The following is a 26,089-nucleotide window of genomic DNA, read 5'->3' as shown; positions in this document are numbered from 1 at the left end:
AATTAGTCACTAAATTACAAAATCAAACAAGTACGAAGAACCAAACAAAGAAAAACTATGGAACCAACAATTTATGTAAAACAAAATGTTGTTAATTATTCGCAGACCCATCTGGCAACTTCTCCTTGACTCTAATTCAACGTGTGGGGCACACTGCGTGTAAACTTAAGACTTTGAAAAGTTAAAAACAAATATAATTTTATAAACATGAATTGGTTGCAAAAAGAGAGAAGGAGAAGTTTCTATCGAATAGGTTCTTTCACTGACCACCACCTCTCCCTATATAAACCCAATGCCCCTAACCAACTATCCTCACACCTAAATAAAATTTTCTCTCTTACTTTATCTCTCTATATTTTCTTCTCTCTCACAGACATTAATAAAATATAGACAAAACAGAATGTGTCAGCTAAATCGTGTCAGAAATGAAGTTACAATACCTTTACTCCCAAAAATATCTCATCAGGAGAAACTGCATGTACTTCCAAATTACACTACTCCCCTTTCCCTCTTCGCAAATGAAGCAATCTCAGTAGCAAGAATCTCTCTCCCACTGGTCTTCACAGGTCTCCTCCTTTACTTTCGCTCTTTCGTCTCTCTATTTTTCCTCGGCGGCCTCGGTGACCACACACTCGCCGGCGGCTCCCTAGCCCTCGCATTCGCCAACATAACCGGTTACTCTTTCTTCTCCGGTTTAACCATGGGCGTTGAATCAATCTGCTCCCAAGCCTTCGGCGCAAAACGTTATAACCTCGTCATGGCTACGATCAAGCGAGGAACCGCTCTCCTCCTCTTCACATCTCTCCCTGTTTTTCTCCTCTGGATCAACATCGACAAGGTCTTGAAAGCGTTAAAACAGGACGAGGAGCTTGTGTCCGAAGCTCACACCTTCCTGCTTTACTCTGTTCCTGATCTCATCGCCCAATCTTTCTTACACCCATTAAGAGTTTATCTCAGGACACAGTCAAAGACTCTTCCTCTATCAATCTGCACGGCGGTAGCGAGTGTTCTCCACTTGCCCATCACGTTCTTCCTCGTGTCATATCTCGGTTTGGGTATTAAAGGTATCGCCTTAAGTGGGGTTGCCTCAAACATCAACCTTGTTGCCTTTCTCTTCATCTATATCGCTTTCTTGGAAGACAAAGTAAGAAGCGACGAGGAAGGTGAGGTTTCAGAGGAGTCGTGTGGAGATAGTGTGAGAGAATGGAAGAAACTGCTCGGTCTGGCCATACCGAGTTGTGTATCGGTTTGTCTCGAGTGGTGGTGCTATGAGATCATGATCGTGCTTTGTGGGCTACTTGTAAACCCTAAAGCAACCATTGCTTCAATGGGAATTCTCATCCAAATCACTTCTCTTATTTACATTTTCCCCAACTCGTTGAGCTTTGGAGTCTCGACTCGTGTGGGAAACGAGCTGGGTTCGAACCAGCCGCAGAGAGCGAGAAGAGCAGCCATTGTTGGGCTCGGTCTCAGTATCGCTCTAGGGTTTACGGCTTTCGCGTTCACCGTGTCAGTCAGAAACATGTGGGCTAGGCTTTTCACTGATGATGAGGAAATCATTAAGTTAACTTTGATGGTTCTACCAATTGTTGGCCTTTGCGAGCTTGGAAACTGTCCTCAGACGACAGGGTGCGGCGTTCTAAGAGGGTCAGCGAGGCCAAGAATCGGAGCTAACATTAACATGGCGGCGTTTTATGTGGTTGGGATGCCAATGGGAATGGTTATGACGTTTTGGTTTGGGTTTGGATTCAGGGGACTTTGGCTTGGAATGCTCGCGGCGCAGATAGTGTGTGTGAGTGGTATGATGGTGGCGACGTGTAGGACTAATTGGGAGGTGGAGGCGGCAAGGGCTAGGGAGCTCACAGCGGTGGATGGTGGAAGAGGCGGCGACGACAAAGACGTGGAGGTTGGGAAGGTTGATTATTAGGGAGGAATGAGTCAAGTGAGGTCTTTAGGAGTGATAGAAAGACTGCTTTGTTTCATGACTTTTTTTAGGATTAGTTGATAACTTTTTTCTTTAATTGAAAAGATATACATCTGTTATTTGATCTGGCTACATTCGATTAACATAATACGAAATAGAGATTCGTATCCACTAATAACAATAAAATAATTTGTAGGAATATCCCCTTTTTAGGCATTCAAAGGGCACTGTCTCTACAAAACAACCAAAGTAAACTCACTTAAGACACTTGAAAAGGTTTCATGTATTTGATAAACAATAGTTTCAAAAGATTCATTTGGTATCCCTGATGTAAAAAATTGAGCTAAGCAAAGTAAAACGAGAGTTTTTAAAAAGAAATGGGGCACGTGAATTTTAGTATAACGACTTTATAGCTTAAAATTGTGTTTACTGTTTTCGTTTACTCTATGTGATCTTGGTATTAACTAGATCTATCTAAATTTATTTGATTTTTGTGATCAAAATGGTTGATTACTTTCTAAATAATTTTCCTGTCTAAAACAAAATCCAGTCTATTCAAAAATTTAATTCTAATTTGACTGCCTAAATTTGACTAAATCATTTATTACAAATGGATCTGAGTTCGATGCTCAACTTTGATCCAAACTATCAAAATTTTCATTCTGGTTTGAATCCTCGATTTGTGTTCTAATGATCTTAATTCCTACACCCGAATTTACACCTCACTAACTTTTATGTATTCAATTCTCTCTGACATGGTAACGTTAATGCATTGTTTCATGCGTCTTTTGATTTAGTTAAACAAAAAATGTACATTTCAAACTAATCCTCCACTTTGGAGCCAATTTTACAAAATAATATATAGTCAATTCAGTTTTCATATAAGTCTTAATTTATTAAATCAAACGTACACTGTGACGTCAACAAAAGTGCTCAAACTGAACGTGGACAAAGAACCTTAAGAAGTGAACTATATCAACAAATATGCTAAAAAAAGTGAAAATAGTTTATTATTATTGAGTGTTACAAAAAAAAAGTTTATTATTATTAATTTTTTTTATCTATGTACATACTCCTTCTGTTCCTTAATATTACATATTCTAGGAAAAAATTTTGATTTAAAAAGATCCATTTTTTATATTTTCAAGACATGTTTTATTAACTAATTGCAAATTTCAAAAAACTTAATTGCACTTACTGAATTGTTATTGGCTTAAAATTATGAAAAAAAGATAAACACAAAAAAATATGCAAAATTAATGTATTTTATTAAAATGTGTGAAAAATCTAGAATATGTAACATTAAAAAACAGAGTGAGTATAATCCAAGAAGGAATTATGCAGAATCTTGTCTCAACGGGGCAGCTTACGAGGAGTGGGAAAGATTTGGTTAGGAAACACAATGCCAAGAATCACTCACTATTTGAGTAATTAAGGTACGACTCCAATATTTGTAATAAGTTTCCTAATTAATTGATTAGCGATTAGGGGTACATACTTCTCCTAATGAAGAGCCATCATTTTTTTTTGGTGGAAGCTCTCTTTCCAGAGTGGTTTTACCAAGGGTTCATTAATGCTTATACACCAAGAGGTCTGAGATTCAATTCCCGGAGAAGGCGGAATTATGTGAATTAAAGGAGAAAAAACTTACAAGAGATCTACAGCATGGCGCGCAAAGAGTACCGTCAAGCATGGATTCCATAGGGCAACTCAGGTGATGCAGTCAGGCGTGAATCCTCATACGGCAGGTAGAATTATCGGCTGTAGAATCGCCTGTAATATTTCTCATAGTTGTAATAACATAATTATTCAGCGTTTAAAAAAAGAAGAGCCATTTTTTGCTCCGTCAGATTGCTATTTTATTACTCACTTCGTTCGTTATTATATTATACACAATTTTGCACATAAATTAAGAAAAAATGATACAATTTCTATTTTAAGCTTTTCAATTACTGTTTAATGTTAAAATTGATTTTGTATCATTATCAATTGTAAAGATAAAAAAAATCATATTTTATCATTATTTGTTTGGAATTCTGTAAACGTCAAATAAATTGATACCAAAAAACTCTTAAACGTCAAATATTACCAAAAATATTACAGAAGAACGGAAGGAATATTGAAAGTTGCTCGTGTTCACAGAATATTTGACATTAATATATGTCATCTAAATCATTATGAAAGCTAATATTTCCTCCGTTTCAGTTTAATTGTCGTTGTAAACTTAAAAATTTGTTTCAAAATTAATGTCATTTTATCATTTCAATGAAAACATTATGAGAAAAATTTAGTTGAAATATGGTTAGGTGTATAGGTAATGGTATTTTTATTTTGGAATTATGAAACATTATATATTTTCTTAATCTATGTGCATAAACTTAAAAAGACAACTAAAATGAAACGGAGTGAGTATTCTCTAAATAAAAATGAATACTCCATCCATTTCAAAATAATCCATGTTTTAGAATTTTTTACATATAATAATAAAATATATTATATACGTTTTAAAATGTTATTGTTTTAAAACATTTACACATATCAAGAAAACATCTTAAATTTTGATTATAAATGTATGATTTTGTGATTAATTATTTACCAAAATTTCAGCCAATCACAATACAATAATCACAATTATTTTTTTGAAGTTTACAATTTATAATTATTACTTAATAAAGATGCAATGAAAATTTGAAAAAATATATATATTTTTAACAAATTGTTTTTCTAAAACAGTCTTTTCTAAAACAGACTTTTTTCGAAATAGAGGGAGTATTTACTTTCAGTTATAAATACTTATTATTTTGTGATTATCTATTTCTAATAATTCTAAACCAATAAGAATTCAATAAATATAGAGATTTTTTAAGTTTGTAATTAATCATTATTAATTCATAAAAATGTAGTTAAATTACAAAACTACATCTTTTGAAACATTTTTTTTTGTAAAACATATTTCTCAATGAATCAGAGAGGTACATACAAAGGAGGATCAAAGAACATATATTAAATCGATTGACATAACTTATTTAATTTTTGTTTTATACAGTGGTTGATCACACTTTTGTAATTTCATTTTTACAAATTTAATATATTTGTTTGGTTAATCAAATTTCTATCACAATGCATTAAAAGAGGTATAATTTTTTGATGATCCTGGTATCTGAATGCTCCCGAGAGAGACCCGACTAGTGCTTAATGACCGTCCAATGGAAATCTAGGAATACTCCGCCGGGGAGCCCGTCAAAAGCATCCATGGGAGCTGGTGATCATCCCATGTAAATCCACCAGTGATCATACGTAGCTTGGGCTTCTCCGCATTAGGTCCAAAAGTTCCTCGAAATAATCACCACAAAAGAGTTATAATTTTTTGAGAACTTATTTCTTAAATATTTATTTTTCAAATTTGTAAGAAATTAAAGCATCTAGGTTCTCTAAGAAAGTTTTTAAGAGTATTCATACATTATACATACATAGACACCTTCTAAACTATTTGATGGTGCCAGCAATAATTTAAAGTTTAAGAGATAATTAAAAACTGATGACTACATTAATTATTATACGACCATGAGTAAACTAATAAAACATCAATGTAATCACATGCATTTGTACCTTATAGTGACTAAATTCAGGAGATTCTGTCTCGTCGACCTGCGATTATGAAACACACCCAAAATAATTAGTTAACTAGGCGAAGCCAAATAATTTACAATTTATAATTAATCAAGAATTCAAATAACATATTGACTATAGAGCGGCCTCAAAAGGTCAGGCCAAATTGAATATTAGGTATTTAATATTTGCGTAGTCTTGGAGCAACGGAGGCGACAAGGTAAACTAGAGCATGGTGCATGGAAAACTACGCGACCCAGAGTACACGAATACTCTAAATTAGTAGTAAACACAATGAATTGTCTTCTGAAAATTATTTGTTGTGCAATTGGTAACATAGTATGTACGTAATATTATAACTCATGATGATCTGCTAGATTGAAAGTCTACGAGGAACGCTTAAGATAAAAACAATTTTTCCTATTATTTTAGAAATTTCTTAAAACTAAATTTTTTAATATTTTTCTTTTAGATTTTGTGGAACACGGAACACCTTTCCATTAAATCTATATTTATAATGAAAGAGAATTCACTAACACAAACATAATCTAAATAGTAAATTTTCTTTTTGTGTATTTAACTTATTAAACACTTGTTAATAAGTTAACTTGATCTGCAAGTCTTGGTATTATCCAACAAAGATTTCTCGAAAATTTTCTTAGTTTTAAACAATGGTAAACAAATACCCGGATGAAAACCTAGTAATAAAATGTGATTTTTGGATTCAGCAGTTTTTCATTCTAAAACGCTTTTTGAATATATTCATTCTAAAAAGTTAAGAGATATGTCGTCAATGATTGCGTATGGTTCTTCATCCACATGAAACTATTTTAATATTTTTACCCCTGTTCGGGAACGCGCTAGGCGCTAGTCGGGCGGTCGGGTTGGACCTAGCGCCTAAAGATAAAATCTGGGATTAATCGGAAATTATGCGGGACGAAATTTTTAGATTGTTTACTATGTTATAAAACATGTTAATCTTTAATTGTGTATAATATTAATATATTTTCATGTTTAAGACTGCATAAAACATACAAATAGAATATATAAACTTAATATAGTATAATTGTCATCAAAATTATGAATATAAATGATATTTATAAAGTTTTAAATCAAATAAATAAATAAAAATATTATTAAAAAAAATAGGTTAGGCGGCCGCCTAAATGACCGTCTAGCCACTTAGCCACTTAGGCCGCCTAAGTGGCTAGGCGGTCATTTAGGCGGAGAAAATCGGATATCCGATTGTTTTAACCGATTTGGCATAAATCAGGACGGAAGAGTGACATGTAGCATCCAGACGGCCGATTTTTAGAACGGAGATTTTTACTCACGTCGGATACAAACACAACATCCAAAATAAAAATACTTTTATATACAAGGTCAAGTCAGCTTAGTTTCTGTTGATGTAAAACATTTAAACTTTTCTAAGTAAAAAAGAACCTAGCCCGTAAAACATACGGATTCAAAAAGAGCTCAATAGCCGGATATGATGTTAAGAAAAGCTACACGATTTGCCCCTTTACACATATTAGGTCAATGGAGTATTAAGCTCACCAATATACGATTGTAAACGATCGCAACCATCGATGTTTTAACCAACTTTGGAGCAATATTGAACAAACTTGAAAATCCTTGATGATGAGAGAAACGAGTGTGTTGAGAGCAAAACAAAATGTCTGAGTGACCCTAAATGCATGATTGAGTAATATATATATATGGGGTTGTGATGATTATTTGCTAACTTGAGGATGAAATGAATTTTGTGACTAGTGGTACGAGGTCCATTTGATGCAAATTGTCTTAATTAGATCTACTTTTGAGGCTTTTGCTCAAGATGAAGGGGTGTTACTGAAAAGACGCGTGCTAGTTGTATAATATTGTAATCCCAATATAAAAGAAATCTTATTTTGATCTTCTAAATGATCATATCACCATTTGTATTCTAATCAAATACAGAACCATAAATGCATATAATATACACAATTCCTTGGACTACGCACGTTTCCTCGTATACCATCACTCCGTTTACTAATATTAAAGAGCCTATAAGCTTCATATCCCTCGTTAGATTTCTCGAATTATTGAAGTCAAAGCTTAAATAATCATAATCCCCAATAGCATTTAACTCAATGAAGAATAATTTATTAAACGCAGAGTTGAGAAGATAGAAAGTGGTGCGATGGGCTTGAAGGAGACATGACAGCGGAACAAAGAGAAAGGCTTTTGCTGTTCTTGCCATCGCTTGGTCTTTTGGTTAGCTTCAACAGACGCTATTAATTCTAATTTAGTTCACATCCTACCGAAATGCCCAAAAGCCGTACCTACTTACGCATAGCGATGATATTTGTGCACGTGTAGAATCTTATATATTAATGTTCTTTTTTTTAACAACTCTTATATATTAATGTTAATTTGTCATGATTCCTGATTCATTTGGAGAGACATATTCCTTGTAACTAAGCCCAAATGATTAATGTAGTCTTATATTAGAAGTGTTATTAACCAAATAGCTGAAGTCTACGATGCAACTTTTCGATATTTTATAGAATTGGGTTTCTAACAATTGATTGTCATAATCTGATAAAGACATTGCAAGTTAAAGGGGTCTATAAGATGCATCTTCATTATTACTTCGATATTTTACGGTGACCCTTAATTGTGTTGCTATTGTGATGAAGACATTTCAAGTTAAGAGCATCTCTAAAAGACATTTTATAACTTCAAATATGAAGTTTTTTGTTCTCCAAAAAGGAATTTCACAGGAGTGAAACTGTATATTTGAAGTTTCACTACTCAAAACTTTAAATTTGAAGTTTCATATTTTTATTTGCATTTTGATCCTTAGAATTACAAATCAGATTTACGATTCATAAATATTTTACTGTTTATTGTTTTAATCCTTATAAAAATTATATCTCATAAATATTTTAAGTTTTGTTTACAAAATTTAAGTTTATACATAAAATTAAATAAAACTTTAAAATAAGATTTAAAATATTTTAAACTAGATTTAGATAACAAAAATATACAAAAAAACTTAACAAAAAAAGCTTTAAAAAAATTACATGAAGACATAACTATTACACAAATTTAAATATTACAACAATACTAATAGTCAGGTAAGTTTGAACCGGAACTTTTAAATTTTCTAAATATTGTATAATTTTTTTTTTGTGTAACTGAAGATGGTTGTTGTTGTTGTTGTTGTTGATGATGTATTTTCGTACAATTCTTTCTTATTTATATGAATATATTCATGAGTATTAATATCATCGATAAAAGTTAGTCTTTTAGCAATATTTTATGTTTATCTTTTACTTTCTTGTTTTTATCTTATGTATTTACAAGTATTAATATCACCCAATTTCAACAATTTTTATCTCTAATCTACAAATTAGAAATGAGGATATCCATTTTTACTTCAAAATGCACTAGTAGATTATATATGCATTACGAAAATCACGTTATAGAATAATATGGTATTTTGATTGAAGTTTAATATTAATTAAGTTAATTTGTTTAAAATTTTATATTTTAATATAAAATTTTATTAATCAATATTGCTGTAATATGTTTATATATGTGCTAGTTATTTACAAAAATTTTATGAACTCAAATTAGTTATGATAAATATAAGGATCATATTAGAAAATACAAATAGTTTTAAAGTTGAGTTTGAAGTTTTGCTTTCGAAAAAAAAACACCTTTAAATTTTAAATATATTGTTTTGGAAACTTCAAAATAGAGTTCATTTTTGGAGATGCTCTAATGTGCCATGTCACTAGTTTTACAATTTTTAACTTGTTTCCCAACTTAGAATTTAAAAGAATTAATATTTACTCCTCCAGATGACCATGCTGTTGTCGTAGACCTTGGTACGTGTTACCCCTAAGAACTGGAAGACAAACCGCTTTCCACTCGCCGTCGTTCCTCTCTTCATTTGTCTCTGTGCTGCATAGCAGCATAGGGAGGAAGATCCAAGGTGGAGGAGACACTGCTCAAAGCCACGTGCCGCGGCTGTGAAAGCTCGCCATGGATTGAAAAGGGGAAAGCCAAATCTGACTATTCTTTCAGCTTTAAAAGCAGACTCTCACCTCTACCGTCGTCCACAAGTCTCACTGTCACTCCAGAGGTAGCTAGAATCTGACACAGTCAAAGTTTAAAGATTCTGTAGTTTTTTCTCCGATAGCCCATAATGATATGTAAGGAGACAGAGAGTAACAATGAAGAATAGAGCAAAGAGAAATAAAAAAAAGGGAAAAGAGAGCTTCTGGCACTGGCAGCCCTTAAACCGGAATTAAAGAAACATAAACCGGAATTAAAGAAACATCGTTTTATAGAATAAAGCGAAAGAAATTTTTTAGAGAGAGATAAACTGTTTATTTTTTCGGCTTTTCGCTTGTCCAGTAATTTTACTACTCATTAAATTAACGATAAATTTGAAAGAGTAGTTGTTATAAAATGTAGTGATGCTTGTTTTGTTTTTTTTATCGACAGAAACATTGATTTTAGGGTGAATTTGTGGGATGAACATATTGAGAAAAATATTAAGCAAGTGACGATGTAATAAAGTAAGATGTTTGATGTGATAATTTGACATGCAAACATACCACTTTATCCTTTTCCGCGCGTGAACGTTTGTCAAATATGCTGTTGAAATATACTATATTGTATTTGCTAGAGATGTAGTACATAATGGAATACACCAACATGTTACATTTTAATTTGAATTGTTCATCTTTAGAATCTGACACAGTCAAAATTTAAAGATTCTCTAGTTTTTTTCCCGATAGCCCATAATGATATGCAAGGAGACAAAGAGAGTAACAATGAAGAAGAGAGCAAAGAGAAATATAAAAAAGGGAAAAAAAGAGCTTCTGGCACTGGTAGACCTTGAACCGGAATTAAAGAAACATCGTTTTATAGAATATAGCGAAATAAATTCTTTAGAGAGAGATAGACTGTTCATTTTTTCGGCTTTCGCTTGTCCAGTAATTTACTACTCATTATTCAAAATTAACGATATATTTGAAAGAGTAGTTGTTATAAAATGTAGTGATGCTTGTTTTGTTTTGTTTTAACGACAAAAACTTATTGAGTTTAGGGTGAATTTGTGGGATGAACATATTGAAAAAAAATATTAAATAAGTGACCATGTAATAAAATAAGGTGTTTGATGTGATAAGATAGAGATAAAGAGAAAATTATTCTATTGCGACAAATAGAATAGCATATTATAATTATTAACAAAACATTTTTTCGAATATACATTAAATCATGTGTACTATTCTATTTTAATATGATTAAAATATATTATAGTATAACCTTCCATCCAAGAGTTTTATAAAAATAGTTTTAAAAAATTTCAAGTTGTAACGTGTGTAAAAATTTGTATGTTTTTATAAACATAATTATTTAGTTGAATTATATATGATACCAAAGATACATATCAAATAAAATTGGGAAGGGAAAAAAACAAAAGAAATAAAAAGATGAGAAATGCATGTATGATCAAACGGTTGTGGTTGATCAAGAATAGTTAATGTAGTGTTATACACAATACACAGAATACTCCAGCCTATAGATTGTTATGTGTACATACTTAATTTATGTGTTTGTTATGTATATGTGCTCTTATTTCTCTTTATTTTAAGTTAAAGATTTGCCGTCCTTCGTAATAAAAAACAAAAAAAAAATTAAGTCTAAAGTCAAAATTTACTTCCTTTTGTTACATATTTGAATATGATATTCTGTTAATTGGATTAAACTATACCATAAAATATAATTAAATATCTAAACATTAGCAGTAACAATATGCTATAGAAACAGTATGCTGAAAGAGTTGTATGTTTTACTAAACTGTTTAATAAAGTGATTAGTAGAGCAGTATGAATATGTTATTTAAAATTATTATAAAAATCAGTATATAATGTATAATGTATTTATTTTTAATGAATATATTTCTAATATATATATATATTAACATATAAATTTAATATATAAATATATTAACATATAAAATAAAAAAATATAATTTATTTAATAATTTTAAAATGTTTATATCAAAAATAATTATTTTAAAATAAATTTTATAATTAAAATATCTATTTTTAAAAATAATATTTGGCATTTAAAATAAATTAAATTTTAATTTAATTTATTTTAAATGTGAAATACTATTTTTTTATAAAAAAATATTTTTATTGTAAATTAATTTTAGAAATCAAAATTTTATTTTCTGGATATAAAAATAATTTTATTATATTATTAAACAAAATAAATGAATTACTTATATATTTTCTTTAATTTTATAAATTATAAATGCAAATGTTTTTTTAAAAGCTTCGTATGAGAGTATTGACCAAAGATCATTTGGAAAGCATTAGCATTTAATAAATGTTTTTTAAAATATTTTTCTAATAATTGTTGATTAGATAACGTAGAACATAGTGTTCTACCAATCCATACAATAGACTAGTTCTACCAATCCAGACTATAGACTAGTTCGACGAGCACATCCAAGTTCCAACTAGGGTTCCAACATATGACTAATGAAAAAGAGGAGGAATAAATATATATATTTATCGATTAGTGGTTATTCTGTAATCCTTGACCAGATACTTAAAGACTTTTCTCACGATCTCCCATATCGCCCCAAAATCAACATATGTATTCCTCCTCTTTGATATTATATTGTTTTTCTTATATATTCCAATTTATATACATGTACACATATTTGATATAAAATTCCTCTTAACCAAGTAGAATTGATGTTATAATAATGTAAAAATACAAAGAAAGCTGAGAGTGATAACTTTTTTTTTTAGGACAGATAGCTTTATATAGCTGCTAATAGTGTCACGCACTATGGGGTTGGCTATGAAAGTCGTTGTACATATCTTTAGTGAAATCAAAAATTTCAACTACATTTTTTTTTTTTGAACGATACATTTCTTTTGTTGCAAGCACACTTTCTTACGCAATTACACAGTATTACTTTTAATAAACAAAAATATATAAAGATATTTTAACTAAATTTGATTTTATTTATGTAAAACTAAATATATTTTGCAAATTTCCATACACAATAATAAAATCGATTAAACAGTTACATTTAATTTTAAGTTTACTTTTTTGGAAAAATTACCTTAAATACAATATTTTTGTCCAGAAGCTCGAAATGTGTTTGAGCCGGCCCTGGTTACACTTACATTTTTGGATATTGACCTGATCAAATCTTAAAGACAATATCTTATAACCAAATGCTTGTTGAATGCTTATATGTCTCCCCCGCACCATGGAGAAATGGCAAAACAATAAGTACTACTATTTCCGTTCTTAGAAATAGGGTTTTCTAAACAAAACTGTTTAACAAAAAAAAATTCAAGATTTTTAAGTTACTTTTATTAATTGATGTTAGTGAATTATATACTTTCAAGAAACATTAATCAAAAATATTTGAACTGCATAAATTTTATAGGTTGATGGTTATTGAAAACTGCGCAATAGAGATAATCAGTGTATTTCCAACCTCATTCTATTTTTTACTTCAAAATTGAATAAAATAGAATATGAAATAAAAAAAATGCTCTAGTCCTTTCCGTTTTTCACTCCATAATAAAGTAAAAGATAGATTTACTCCATAAATGATATATTTTTTTTCGTTTGTTCATTATTCCATTATGCATTAAAAATAATGTAAGACTAGATTATTTTTATTTTTTTTTATTTTACTCCATATTGGAAGAAAAAATGATTTTTACGTTGGAGATGCTCTGATAATTAACCATAAAGATTAGATATATATTTTTAATAAGCATGAAAATTCTATAAGAACCTACTTTAAATATTTTAGAGGGAGTAGTATTTTAGAAATGGCAAAACGTCAGTCAATCTTTTTGTATTGGAAAATAAAGCACATCTTCAGATCGGAACTTGAAATATATTTAGATCTTCCTCGAGTTTAAATGAGTTTATGAAACAAGAATATCTACTTCGGAACTTGAACTATGCTCTGCACGTACTGCAGGTTGATCAAGTGGAAGAGTTAACTTTTATACTTCAAATATATTTAGATCTTCCTCCAGTTTAAATGAGTGCATTAAATGATAGTCTTTTAAAACCATTCAAACTTAGACCGGGTCTTCTCGTGAAATCGATAAACCTGGGATCCGATAATAGTCCCAATTGCTGCTTCAGATATTTCCACAATAATATAGAAAATCTTGTTTTTAGCTCATTTCGAGACTGATTTACTTTATTTTCTTAATTCTGAATTGGTTCTTATGTACTCTAAGTTTGTCTGAAATTATAGTTTTATTCCGTTTTGTTTGACTTCTCTAAGTTGAAATACTGTTACTTTTAGTTTCTTACTTTTTAAAATATTTAAAATGTTACTTAAAATATATTTACAATCTCGATATAATTATTTTTAAACTATTTTTCCTCATTTCAAAAATCTTAAATTTAAAAATATTTTAGTTCCTATATTTTAACAAAAACTAGAGTTTAACCTACACGTCCATACTAATATTTTTTCATTGTACAAATGTATAAATTTATTATTAGCAAAAGCGTTTTAAATATATGACTTTGTGTAATCTTTAATTTTATTTATAGGTTTTTTTATTACATTAGTAATATATAGTGATTTGTTTATATATTTTATTTTTTTATTAATTGTTATTATGTTTTCGAGTTCATGATATCACTCAAATTACCCTAATGAGTGATTTATACTCTCTCAAATAAGAGGTAGAGTTGTAGTACTTATGGATCGAATTCACAAGGAGCTAGGGAACCAATTAGATCTAATAGTTATATGATTAAGCTAGGCTAATAGTTTATAAAGCAGTAAATAAATATAACAAAGCAGTAAATAAAGCAGTAAACAAGTTGAACAAGACAATTGTTCAGCTTGGCATGAAGTTGTTTGATGGAAGGATGGTTGCTAGATCTAGGATTTATATTCAGGTAATCAGTATTATAATGATATAGAGGCTAATTGTCGCTTGCAAGATATTATACAACTCAACTGGGAGTACAAATCTAACAACTTCCGTTGTATAGACAGTTTAATATCCAGATCTTGGATCTCAACTCCCGTTTGTTGATCACAAGAAAGTGTCGATCGATTATTCTATAGGAATATCGATCGATACACCTTTCACAATATCGATCGATTGATCTATTGGATCATCGATCGTTATCGCTTCTAGCAAACTTTACGATCAGGTTGAATATGTGTTCACTAGGGTTCCTAAATCAACTCTTGTATGTTTCTAGCAATCCTAGCTCAATAGAATTCAGTTCAGAGAAAAAACCAAGCTATCGCTTGTGCCTAATGATTCTAAGATCAGAGTTCTAGTTCATGACTCTAGAACACAAGCAGTAAGAAAAATCCTATGATGAATATCACAACTTCCCAGTCTATATTTTGGGCTAATCCCTCATAACCTATCTGAACTCTAAACCTAATAGGTGGATCTACTCACACATGATGTTTGTCACAAAAATCATAAATGAATAACAAAAAAATATAAATAAAACCAAAAAAATGGAGTTCCAAGAGGACTCTGAAGGATTTCCTCTCTTCTCTCCTAACCTACACCTACGAATCAAAGAAACCTTAGATAGCTTAGCCGTCAACAATGGCTTATAAATAACATAAATAGGGTTTCTGGCCGTCCATGGGTATTCTGGTAATTTGGGGTTGCTTCTGGGCTTCAGCGGTCATAAAATATGCTCAGCCCATATTGTGGCATCACTTTCGATTGACACCAATGTTGTTTCATCGATCGACAGTCCTTCATCTCCTCGACAGCTTCCTCTCGCGAGGCAGACTAACCACTCTTCAATAAAACAGGCATAACTTCTGCTACAGGATGCTGATTGACCTCAAACCTGTGGCATTGGAAATCTAACTCAAAGATCTATCTTGTGTCAAAAGATAGGCTCAATATAACGGTGGGAAGGTCTCCATCCACAGCTAGACATCTGACGCATTTGTGCAGTTCTGCACCTCAAAAGACTCCAAAATCACCATATTTCTTCAGAACGTACATGGACCTGTAAATACTCTAAATAGACTCTATATAGTAGTAAATATATATTAAAACACTTATAGACCATGACTATAAGTGAGTAAAATCCATGGTCTATCAACTCCCTCAGACTTACCCTTTTGCTTGTCCACAAGCAAAACAGACGGGCAGTCTCTCTGAAAGTGGTTTGAAAACAGCAGGGATCCTAATCACAAAAGCACATGATTTAAAACTTAGAATCATCACCTCTACAATATTTCAATCCACATCTAAGAAATCCTAATCACAAAAGCACATTATAACATATCCTAGCTTAGCAACAAAATTCACCTAGCCAACAACTTAGCAAATCCTGTCTGACATTTCTCTCTACCAACCTCATTTCTTAGCATAAATAAAAGTGCAGGCTTTACCTTGGGAGTATCGATCACAAGATGCAAAGATTTTCAAACAAGTATCTGGATCTGCAGGTAAAAGTTAGTTCTTATCTTTTCTCTCTACTAATTTCTCTATTTAGTCAAACTCTGCTTATATTGCAAGATCATTGACCAAGATTGAACAGACTTCCATGAATCAAACCTTAATGGTGGTTGCCACCAAGTCCTGTTCACATTTTTTTTACCTATATCCAAGAAATCATGTGAATCGAACCTTGATGATTGCCGCCACCAAGTCCCGTACGAATTCTTTTTGTTGGAATCCTTATGAAGCAAGCCTTAATGGTTGTAGCCACCAAGTCCTGTTCGGATTCCACCTAACTAACACCTATTATATATATATGTTTTTTTCTTTTTCTTTCTTTTTTTTTAGTTTTTTTAAAAAATAAAAATCTCTACCTATAAATCTAGGGTCGAAATAGAAAAAGAAAATGTGATAAATCTACACAAAGCTTTACCTTCCAGACTTGTTTGAAGAATCCGATCTCATGCCCCAAGACAAGCAGTTGTGCCATGTTTAGTGTTGGAGGTCAGCTTTGGTTCCTTCAAACAATCTCAGCAAGTGTGAATAGTTGACAGGTTGATCCACTTTAGTATCTTTAGTATAGTAAATATAGAATGGTGCTAAAGAATGGTTATATAATAAGCAAAAATATAATAAGTTCATAATCCCATTCTTGACTTAAAAAAAATCTTTTGAAGACATTTTTATAAGACTCATAAACACACTAATATCAGTAAACATCCCCCCAGACTTAAATTACACTGTCTCCAGTGTATATCTAGTCGGAGTTATGGTGAAAAATAATCATAAGTACATAATTTAACAAGTAAAAACGATGGCCTGCTAAGTGTCGATCGACACAATGAAGTGACAATCGATCGTTGTTGATGAAGTGTGTCGACTGATAGCGACATGGTCTCATTGGTCGATGGCTAGAGCAATCATTCGACACAAAGAGACACTCACTCGTTGGATCTGAAGTGCTTTCGATCGATATCGAGTTGGTCTCATCGGTCGATATGCTAAGGAATCGTCTGCTCGAATTTTTTTTTTTTTAATTTCTAAATAGCTAACTAAAACACAATATTAGTAGAACCTCCCCCACACTTAAACAACACCGTAACCAGTATTATACAATCTAATATTGGTGGGGAAATAAACCATAAGGACAATATTTAACAAGGTGAAACGTTATACTTGATCGCTGATGTTGAGCGTCGATTGACACAGTTAAGTGGTGATCGATCGATACTCGTGATGCTCTGTCGACCGACAATGGCCTGTTGTTGTCGGTCGCTGCTGGTATATCAACTCTTCTTCCTTAGATCTTTTTTCCTTTTATCTATCATAACCAAAACACTAAAAGTTAGTACAAGATAACTAATAAAACATAACTTTTTTTTCGACGAACAGTGTTCTGTTACAGTAACGCTGCTACATGAACTCTCGATTTTCTGTTACAGTGCGATCGATTTATTTGCTACAGTTTCGATCGATTTCCTTGCTACAGTGTCGATCGATGCTACAGTGCCTCTGCTACAGTGTTGTTGCTACAGTACCGTCGTTACTGTTCATCCATTTTTTTACCTGCAATAAATAAAAACTTTAATCAGTAACAATCTAAACGAAACTGAAAGAAATTGCCTAATAGTGGGTTGCCTCCCACTCAGCGTTTCGTTATAGTCAATTAGCTTGACTTTGGAGATCTGATTTTGTCCTTATGAGGATGAGAACATGCTCCAAAACAAGTCTCAATGTCTGCTCTCTGAAGCTTTATCATTCTTGTGTGAAAGCCTCCTCTATAGACTCTTCTCCTTTGTCTATCATCTCAGCAATAAGGAGTGCACGAACCTTTACAAACGGTTGTGAGAGGCATCTGCTGCGCACTCTGGATTTCCTGACACCATCAGAGAAGTGAGGAATCAATGATAACTGAGAATCACCCATGATCCTTTTTCTCTTCTTCCAATTCCTCGTCTTCTTTCCCCTAGACTTGTCTGATCACGTGGTGGTATCTCCATCCCTAAGTTTTCCACACACATCGAACTCCTTCTGTTCTGATACGCGTCCAGTGTCGATCGATGGAGAAGTGGTAGCGTCGATCGATGTTGGCTTGTTGATGTCGTTCGATATTGCATATGTGGCGTCGTTCGATGGTATCCGGTCGGGGTCGACCGATGTTGCTTCTGTTGGGCCCTTATCGACTTTATCTTTGAATCGCAACCCTCTCTGAGAAGCTCCTACCTGCTGATGATCATCCAATACGTCATTGTAAGAATTGTGATGCACACCTTTATCTGGTGGGATAGGAAATTCAACTTTAACCACAGCGCATGGAACCACAAACTTCACAGGATCATGTATCTTCTTCACTCTTTTGTGAACCTCAGCAGCTTCTTCTGCGCATATAAGTGGTCTCAGATGTTTGGAATCAGTATTGCGTGAGGCCTCAGACTCCTGCACTCTTTTGTCGACTGGTTCCAGCTCAACTATGTATCCTGGTAGTTCTTCCAACGATGAGTGTCGATCGACGATCTCGGGTGTGTGTAGATCGATGATGGAGTGTGGGTGTAGATCGATGCTATCTGCTGGTTGTCCATCGATCTCATCAGGTTGGTGTCGATCGATGCTAGCCATTGGTGAAGTTTCCAGATCTCCTTTCGAAGTATGTTAATCGTCATCAAGCTTCTTCTCTGAATTCGGATCCATATCTTCAAGCCATTCCTCCAGCTCCCAGAAGTCTTCCATAGTGACTTCCCTACTCGAATCCAGGTCTTCAAGCTTTTCTCCATCCTCCAACTCCAAGAACTCTTCTAACTCCAAGAAATCTTCTATGGTGATTTCTCTGTCTCCATCTGAGGTAGGGTCACAACTTGATTTATCAACGCTCTTATGGGTCGATTCTGCAATGTCCTGAGGACAACTCGATCTTTCAGGGATTTCGAGTGGTGTTGATCGGAAATAGGAGTCTCTGTCGATCGATGTTGGGATTGTGTGGACGATCGATTCTGAGGTCGTACCATCGATCGATGTTGAGGTCGTACCGTTGGTCGACGTTGAGGTCGTACTGTCGACCGATTTTGAGGTTGTAACATTGGTAGACGTTGAGGTCGTGCCGTCGGTCGATGTTGAGGTCGTGCCGTCGGTCAACGTTGAGGTCGTGCCGTCGGTCGACGTTGAGGTCGTGCCATCGGTCGACGTTGAGGTCCTACTGTCGGTCGACGTTGAGGTCCTGCCGTCGGCGACGTTGAGGTCCTGCCGTCGGTTGACGTTGAGGTCCTGCCGTCGGTCGACGTTGAGCTCCTGCCGTCGGTGCCAGCTTAGTCTACTCAGCTCAGCTCTCTAGACACATGTTGTTCATCTTTTTTTTGCCATAATGTCGTCGAGCAGCTGTATTAGAATCATATACTCCTCATCTAAAGATACTCCAATTTATCATTTTTCTCATTTTCTCGAGTTGCTTCAGCATCATCAAGAAATTTGTAAAGGAAGGCTCTTTCAATGTCATCCCAGCTGGTTAGAGATCCTGGTTGCAGTTGACTGAACCATCTGAATGTATCCTCATAGATAGGATAGGGGAAGATCTTGCAGAGTATGTGGTATTCAGACACTTCATTCTGCTTACTCCTTGACACGAGATCCTCAAGCTCTTCGATGTGGTTTCTAGGATCTTGGTGAGGAAGACCCTGGAAGGGGTCTTGACCTACCCAATCATACCACTCTAGGCTCAGGTCAAAGTCACTCATAACAATCACATCAGAAATCACAACACCCTGAGCATTAATCAATTGTCCTGCGCTGTTGCGAGTGCGACCTTCTTCGTCTCTTAACATCCCATTCTCATCGACCTTAAGTATGAGCACTTCGATCCTATCTGTCTCCCCGCAAGTGGTGTCATTTTTCACCGGATGAAAAGTGTCATGATGAACATTGTCAGGATGAACAATGTTTGGATGAATAGTGTTTGGATGAACAGTGTCGCGATGAACAGTGTCGATCGACGCGGGATGAACAGTGTTGATCGACAGGGAATAAACAGTGTCAATCGACGGTGGATGAACTGTGTCGATCGACGCGGGATGAATAGTGTTGAGATGAACAGCACCTCGATGAACAGTACCGGGTTGAACAGTACCGAGATGAACAGTACTGTAGTGACCAGTACCGGGGTGAACAGTGTTGTCCGACACAAGCTGAATAGTGTCGTTCGATGCTTGGTTCACGCTGTCGATCGATGCTGCCTGGAGGGTGTTGATCGATTCTTCCCTCGTAGACTTACAGATCGTGCGTGAATCAGCAGGCTCCTTCTTTGAAGAACCCATAAATCCTCTCTTCATTGTTGTACTTGGTACTAAGATGTATGTACCTGAAACAGAAGAAAAGTTTTTTATCAGTTTTTTTGAACAGTAGTAAAACCTAGACTAAATCTAACTAGACAAGATCTTATGGCGGTCAAAGCTCTCCGGCAACGGCGCCAAATTTGATATTACTCAAATTACCCTAAAGAGTGATTTATACTCTCTCAAATAAGAGGTCGAATTGTAGTACTTAGGGATCAAATTCACAGGGAGCTAGAGAACCAATTAGATCTAATAGTTATATGATTAAACTATGCTAATAGTTTATAAAGCAGTAAATAAATATAGCAAAGCAATAAATAAAGAAGTAAACAAGTTGAACAAGACAATTGTTAAGCTTGGCAGGGAGTTATTTGATGGAAGGATGGTTGCTAGATCTAGGGTTTCTATTCAGGTAATCAGGATTATAATGATATAGAGGCTAATTGTTGCTTGCAAGATATTATAGAACTCAACTGGGAGTACAAATCTAACAACTTCCGTTGTATAGACAGTCTAATATCCAGATCTTGGATCTCAACTCTCGTTTATTGATCACAAGAAAGTGTCGATCGATTATTCTATAGGAATATCGATCGATACACCTTTCACAATATCGATCGATTGATCTATTGGATCATCGATCGATATCGCTTCTAGCAAGCTTTACGATCGGGTTGAATATGTGTTCCCTAGGGTTCCTAAATCAAATCTCGTATGTTTCTAGCAATCCTAGCTCAATAGAATTCAGTTTAGAGAAAAGGCAAAGCTATCGCTTGTGCCTAATGATTCTAATATCAGGGTTCTAGTTCATGACTCTAGAACACAAGCAATAAGAACAATCCTATGATGAATATCACAACTTAGCAGTTATATATTTTGGGCTAATCCCTCGTAACCTATCTGAACCCTAAACCAAACAGGTGGATCTATTCAGACATGATGTTTGTCACAGAAATCATAGATGAATAGATGAATAACATAAAATATATATAAAACTAAAACAATGGAGTTCCAAGAGGACTCTGAAGGAGTTCCTCTCTTCTCTCATGACCTAGAACTATGAATCAAAGAAAGCTTTGATAGCGTAGCCATCAACAATGGCTTATAAATAACATAAATAGGGTTTCTGGTCGTCCAAGGGTATTCTGGTAATTTGGGGTTGCTTCTGGGCTTCAGCGGTCATAAAATATGCTCAGCCCATATTTTGGCATCACTGTCTATCGACACCAATGCTGTTTCATCAATCGACACCAATGCTGTTTCATCAATCGACAGTTCTTCATCTCCTCGACAGCTTCCTCTCCTCGACAGCTTCCTCTGGCGAGGCAGACTGACCACTCTTCAATAAAACGAGCATAACTTCTGCTACAGAATGCTGATTGACCTCAAACCGATGACATTGGATATCTAACTCAATGCTATATCTTGTGTCAAAATATGGGCTCAATCTAACGGTGGAAAGTTCTCCATGCATAGCTAGTCTGACGCGTCTGTGCAGTTCTGCACCTCAAAAGACTCCAAAATCACCATATTTCTCGAGAACGTACATGAACCTGTAAATACCCTAAATATACTCTATATAGTAGTAAATATATATTAAAACACTTATAGACCATGGCTAAAAGTTGGTAAAATCCATGGTCTATAAACTCCCTCAGACTTACCATTTTGGTTGTCCTCAAGCAAAACAGACGGACAGTCTCTCTGAAAGTGGTTTGAAAACAGGAGGGATTCACATGATTTAAAACTTAGAATCATCACCTCTACAATATTGAAATCCACATCTAAGAAATCTTTATCACAAAAACACATTATACCATATCATAGCTTAGCAACCAGATTCACCTAACCAACAACTTAGCAAATCCTGTCTGACATTCCCCTCTACTAACCTCATTTTGTTAGATAAACAATGTACATGCCAAGTTCACTTTAAGAGCCCATTAAAATAATCATTTTCCATTTTTTCTCCAAAAGAGAAAGAAACTTAACAATTTTAGATACAACTCTCGTTTCTTTTATCCTCGAACGACCTGTTGACATTTTCGCCCTTTTGTTTCAGAAGCTAGGTATAAAACATTATTAATCTGGACTCTAGTCCTGCTCATCATGTAGGGTCACGATTTCCATCTTTTCTCTGTTTTTTATTAGTAACAACATGAGTTTACCATTACAATCCTCAGATTATAACTGCCTTTTCATTTTGTTAAATTGTCTATGTCCTAATTCCAAAAACATGCTTTAGAACGGGACTATTTACACGTTTTGGTCCTGAGCCTGGTGGATTATGGGATTAGATCTAGATTATGAATTTGGTTGAGCTATTGTCCTCTTGACAACAAGTTAGGTGGTTCCGGCCGGAAAATTGTCAATTTTAACCCCATCAATTTTAGTCCTATCAAATACGACCTCAGCAAATGGTCAGTGGCAAATACGACCTCAACTCAATCATAATTTAAAAATACTATCCGAACTTCTTAAAACGTGCCTAAATCAACATTGATTCGAACAAAAATTAGTTAACCGTTAATAAGATAAAACGGTTTATGAATTATATGAAATTAAAAAACTTAAACTTTGAAACTATTTATAAGTTTTTTATATAAATTATTTTGAAATTTTAAACCTTGAATGGTAATTTTTTTCTTCAAAATTAATATAATATATAATATATTTATGTTTTTATATATTTTAGTTATTGTTTAATATGTCTAATATTTTTTTAAAAAAAATCTTAGTGAAAGAAAGATAAGATGCATCTTAACATTTTGAACAAAATATCACAAATATATAATATTAAATTTGAAAAATATTAAAATCCAACTTAAGTTTAAAAATTTAAAATAATTTATATAAGAAAATTTTATAAATAGGTTCAAAGTTTTAAGTGTATATTTAATTTTTTATAATTATAAATATTTCATTATTTGTACTGTAGTAAGATATAATTTTATCAAAGATATGATAAGTAACATACATGTTAATGTATTTATATAAATCAGAAGCAATCATCACCAAAGTTTTAATTGGATAAGATGAAGATTTATAATAATTAATATAATTTCAAATTTGTAATAATATTTCAAAAAGTTAATTTAGTCTAGTGGTTAGTATGTCCTTTTTAAAGGGTATTATGGTACAGGTTCGAGTCACATAATGAACATTTTTTTAAAGATCGAAACGATGTCGTTTTATCTTGTTAACGGTTGACTAACTTCTGTTAGAGTCAATATAGGTTTAGGCATGTTTCAAGAAGTTCATATAGTATTTTTGTATAACAATTGAGTAGAGGTTGTATTTGATACTGAATACTTATTCCGATTGTATTTGGTAAGACTGAAATTGTTGGGGTCAAATTGGCAAGTTTTTGGTTCTGGCAGGCTTAATATACGTTGCTACTATCTTGCATTCACTTCTCTGTCTGAGAACTATCAGAAGGAGAGGTTAAAGAGAAAGCTGAGAAGCCATATAACTTCACTGACCTCGTCATTGACCCTCTGACTACAACTACTTTATATGTTCGAAGTTTAATATAAATGAGAACACAACAGAAAAAAATGGTAAACCATTCCCCGTAGAAAGAATGTGAACGCTCCGGTGGCCACGCGCTGTGGAAATCTGGTGTGGTGCGGATCCGAACTCGGATCCTTTGGGGATCCACGGAACGTTTTGACCACCCGACCACAGACACGTGGTTAAAATCTGTATTGGGTAAACTTTTTTTAGTGACTAGATCCCACCGCAAGCGGTGCCCCAAATCCAGGAAAATCCCTTAGGATTTTTTTGGAGAGTCACAGTACCACCGCGCCAACAGAAAATCAAACATGCGACTTCTAACAGTCGTCAGTGAAAAGAGGGACCACTGGAATATAAGCCCTTCTCTAGATAACAAAAATAAATAAATAATCATCTAGTTCCATATCTGGTCTTACAATTTATCTGCATCTTTATATTAAGCTTTGCTTACAAAAAGATGGACATGAATCTAGTCTGAATTTTGGTAGGCCTGTTAAAGCGGAAACACACTGGCTTATTCACCGAATCCATAATATTCCATCTGTTTTCGAAAGTAAGATTTTTTAGATTTTTTTTATGTTCCACAAAGATAAATTTTCTATATTGTTAAGGTACTTTTTTATACTTTTGAAAAATATTAATTGAGAATATTTGAGTTGATTAAATTTCATTGGTGGAAAATTATTAGAATTATAATCAAGTAAAAAATAAATTAAATTATAAACATTTATTTAATTGTTAATATGCATGCATACTCTAGGAGATCAACGCGGGATTATGCGGTCAATTTGGAAATTAGACGGTCTTACGTAGGTAATGGTGCTCTAATCATAAAACCAAACTTCAAGATCTACGCTTCCATGAACAAGCCCCAAACTCATCTCCCCTGCTTATCATCTTCCAACACATCACACAGCCAACCTGGAGCCCCTCTAGCTACGTACGATTGGTATCTCATCTCCAGAGTTACACTTTTCGCCACCTTTGCAGCACATCTATTTAATCTGGCTGACACTCCGCTCATACTCCACTCATTAATTTCCGCTAGAGCTTTCCTCAACTCCTTTTTCATATTTTTGCATCCATTATTCGTCACCTATCATAATTATATATATCTCTTATGTATTAAAAAAGAAACATTACAATATTTTACCTATAACTCGTGTCATTTAAAATGATTCTTAGAATTATTAGAGAATTAATTTGGTCTCTCGAAACATATACAAATTTTTTTATTAATCTAATCACAAATTAATTATTAATGTAAGAAAATATATTTTTATTATTTTCTTAAATAAAACTATAGAATTAACTAATATGATCAAAATATATATATTGCAATTAATGATTCTGAATAATAAAGATTTGGTTATAAAGTTTATATCGTTCATCATTTTGGTTTAATTTAATATTATTAAAATAAATTAAAAAATCATATTCACCATATAATAAAATATTTTATATTAAATGTTATATTTAATTTTTTTTTTAAAAGACTTTAAATTACTAAAATTGTTACAAGTCTCACATTTTAAAATTGTGATCAATGGTTTAATTTTTTTTCATAACAAGATACAAATGATCAGAAACCATATGAATAAAAATTATCATCTAATAGATATTCATATTAAAAGTATATATATATATATATATATTAATACAATTTAAATTAAATTATATACCATATAACAATAAATATTTTAGTTCTTAAATTTGCATTGAATAAGTACTGAGAACTTAAGATTTTAATTTTGTAATTTTCATTGAATTTTTAAATATGATTATAAATCACTAAAAATATTAAAAATTCACAATGAAATTTTTGATTTCAACAGTTTGAAAATTTTGTTATAAAAATACAAATGATCATAAAATCATATGAGTAGGAAGTCTTATTTAATAGATAACCATATTAAAAATTATAATTTATACTAATATAATTTAAATTTAACTATATACTATATAAAATAGGTAAATATGATTGTTTTGATTTATTTATCATAAAAAGATTGTTAAAGAATGATTATTTTGATTTATATGTTCATGCCAAACTAATTATATATGTAATAGTTACTTGCTTATCAACTATTCAATTTATATTTAGTATTTTATAATATGTAAAAATGAATAATAGTGTATGTAAAAAGAATTGTATACCGAATGTACGCGTAAGGCGCAGATGTTAACCTAGTAATATGACAAACCACATGAAT

The 26,089-nt window shown here is 32.8% G+C and overlaps 1 protein-coding gene across 1 annotated transcript; it reads left to right on the top strand.

Moving 5' to 3' along the window:
* The first annotated feature begins 332 nt into the window (after window positions 1–332).
* On the top strand, window positions 333–2,056 carry LOC106325550 (MATE efflux family protein 5-like). The gene has a single exon (XM_013763595.1). It carries the CDS (start codon window positions 401–403, stop codon window positions 1,925–1,927), a length of 1,527 nt encoding a protein of 508 aa, XP_013619049.1. The 5' UTR covers window positions 333–400; the 3' UTR covers window positions 1,928–2,056.
* Window positions 2,057–26,089: the final 24,033 nt, after the last annotated feature.

Source organism: Brassica oleracea, chromosome C2, assembly GCF_000695525.1.
Source record: "Brassica oleracea var. oleracea cultivar TO1000 chromosome C2, BOL, whole genome shotgun sequence".
NCBI lineage: Eukaryota > Viridiplantae > Streptophyta > Magnoliopsida > Brassicales > Brassicaceae > Brassica > Brassica oleracea.
This window is presented reverse-complemented; position numbering and strand designations above follow the sequence as displayed.

What these genes read in the sequence shown, in the direction of transcription:
- LOC106325550 (XM_013763595.1), top strand. Translation starts at nt 401, where the DNA reads ATGTGTCAGCTAAATCGTGTCAGAAATGAAGTTACAATACCTTTACTC.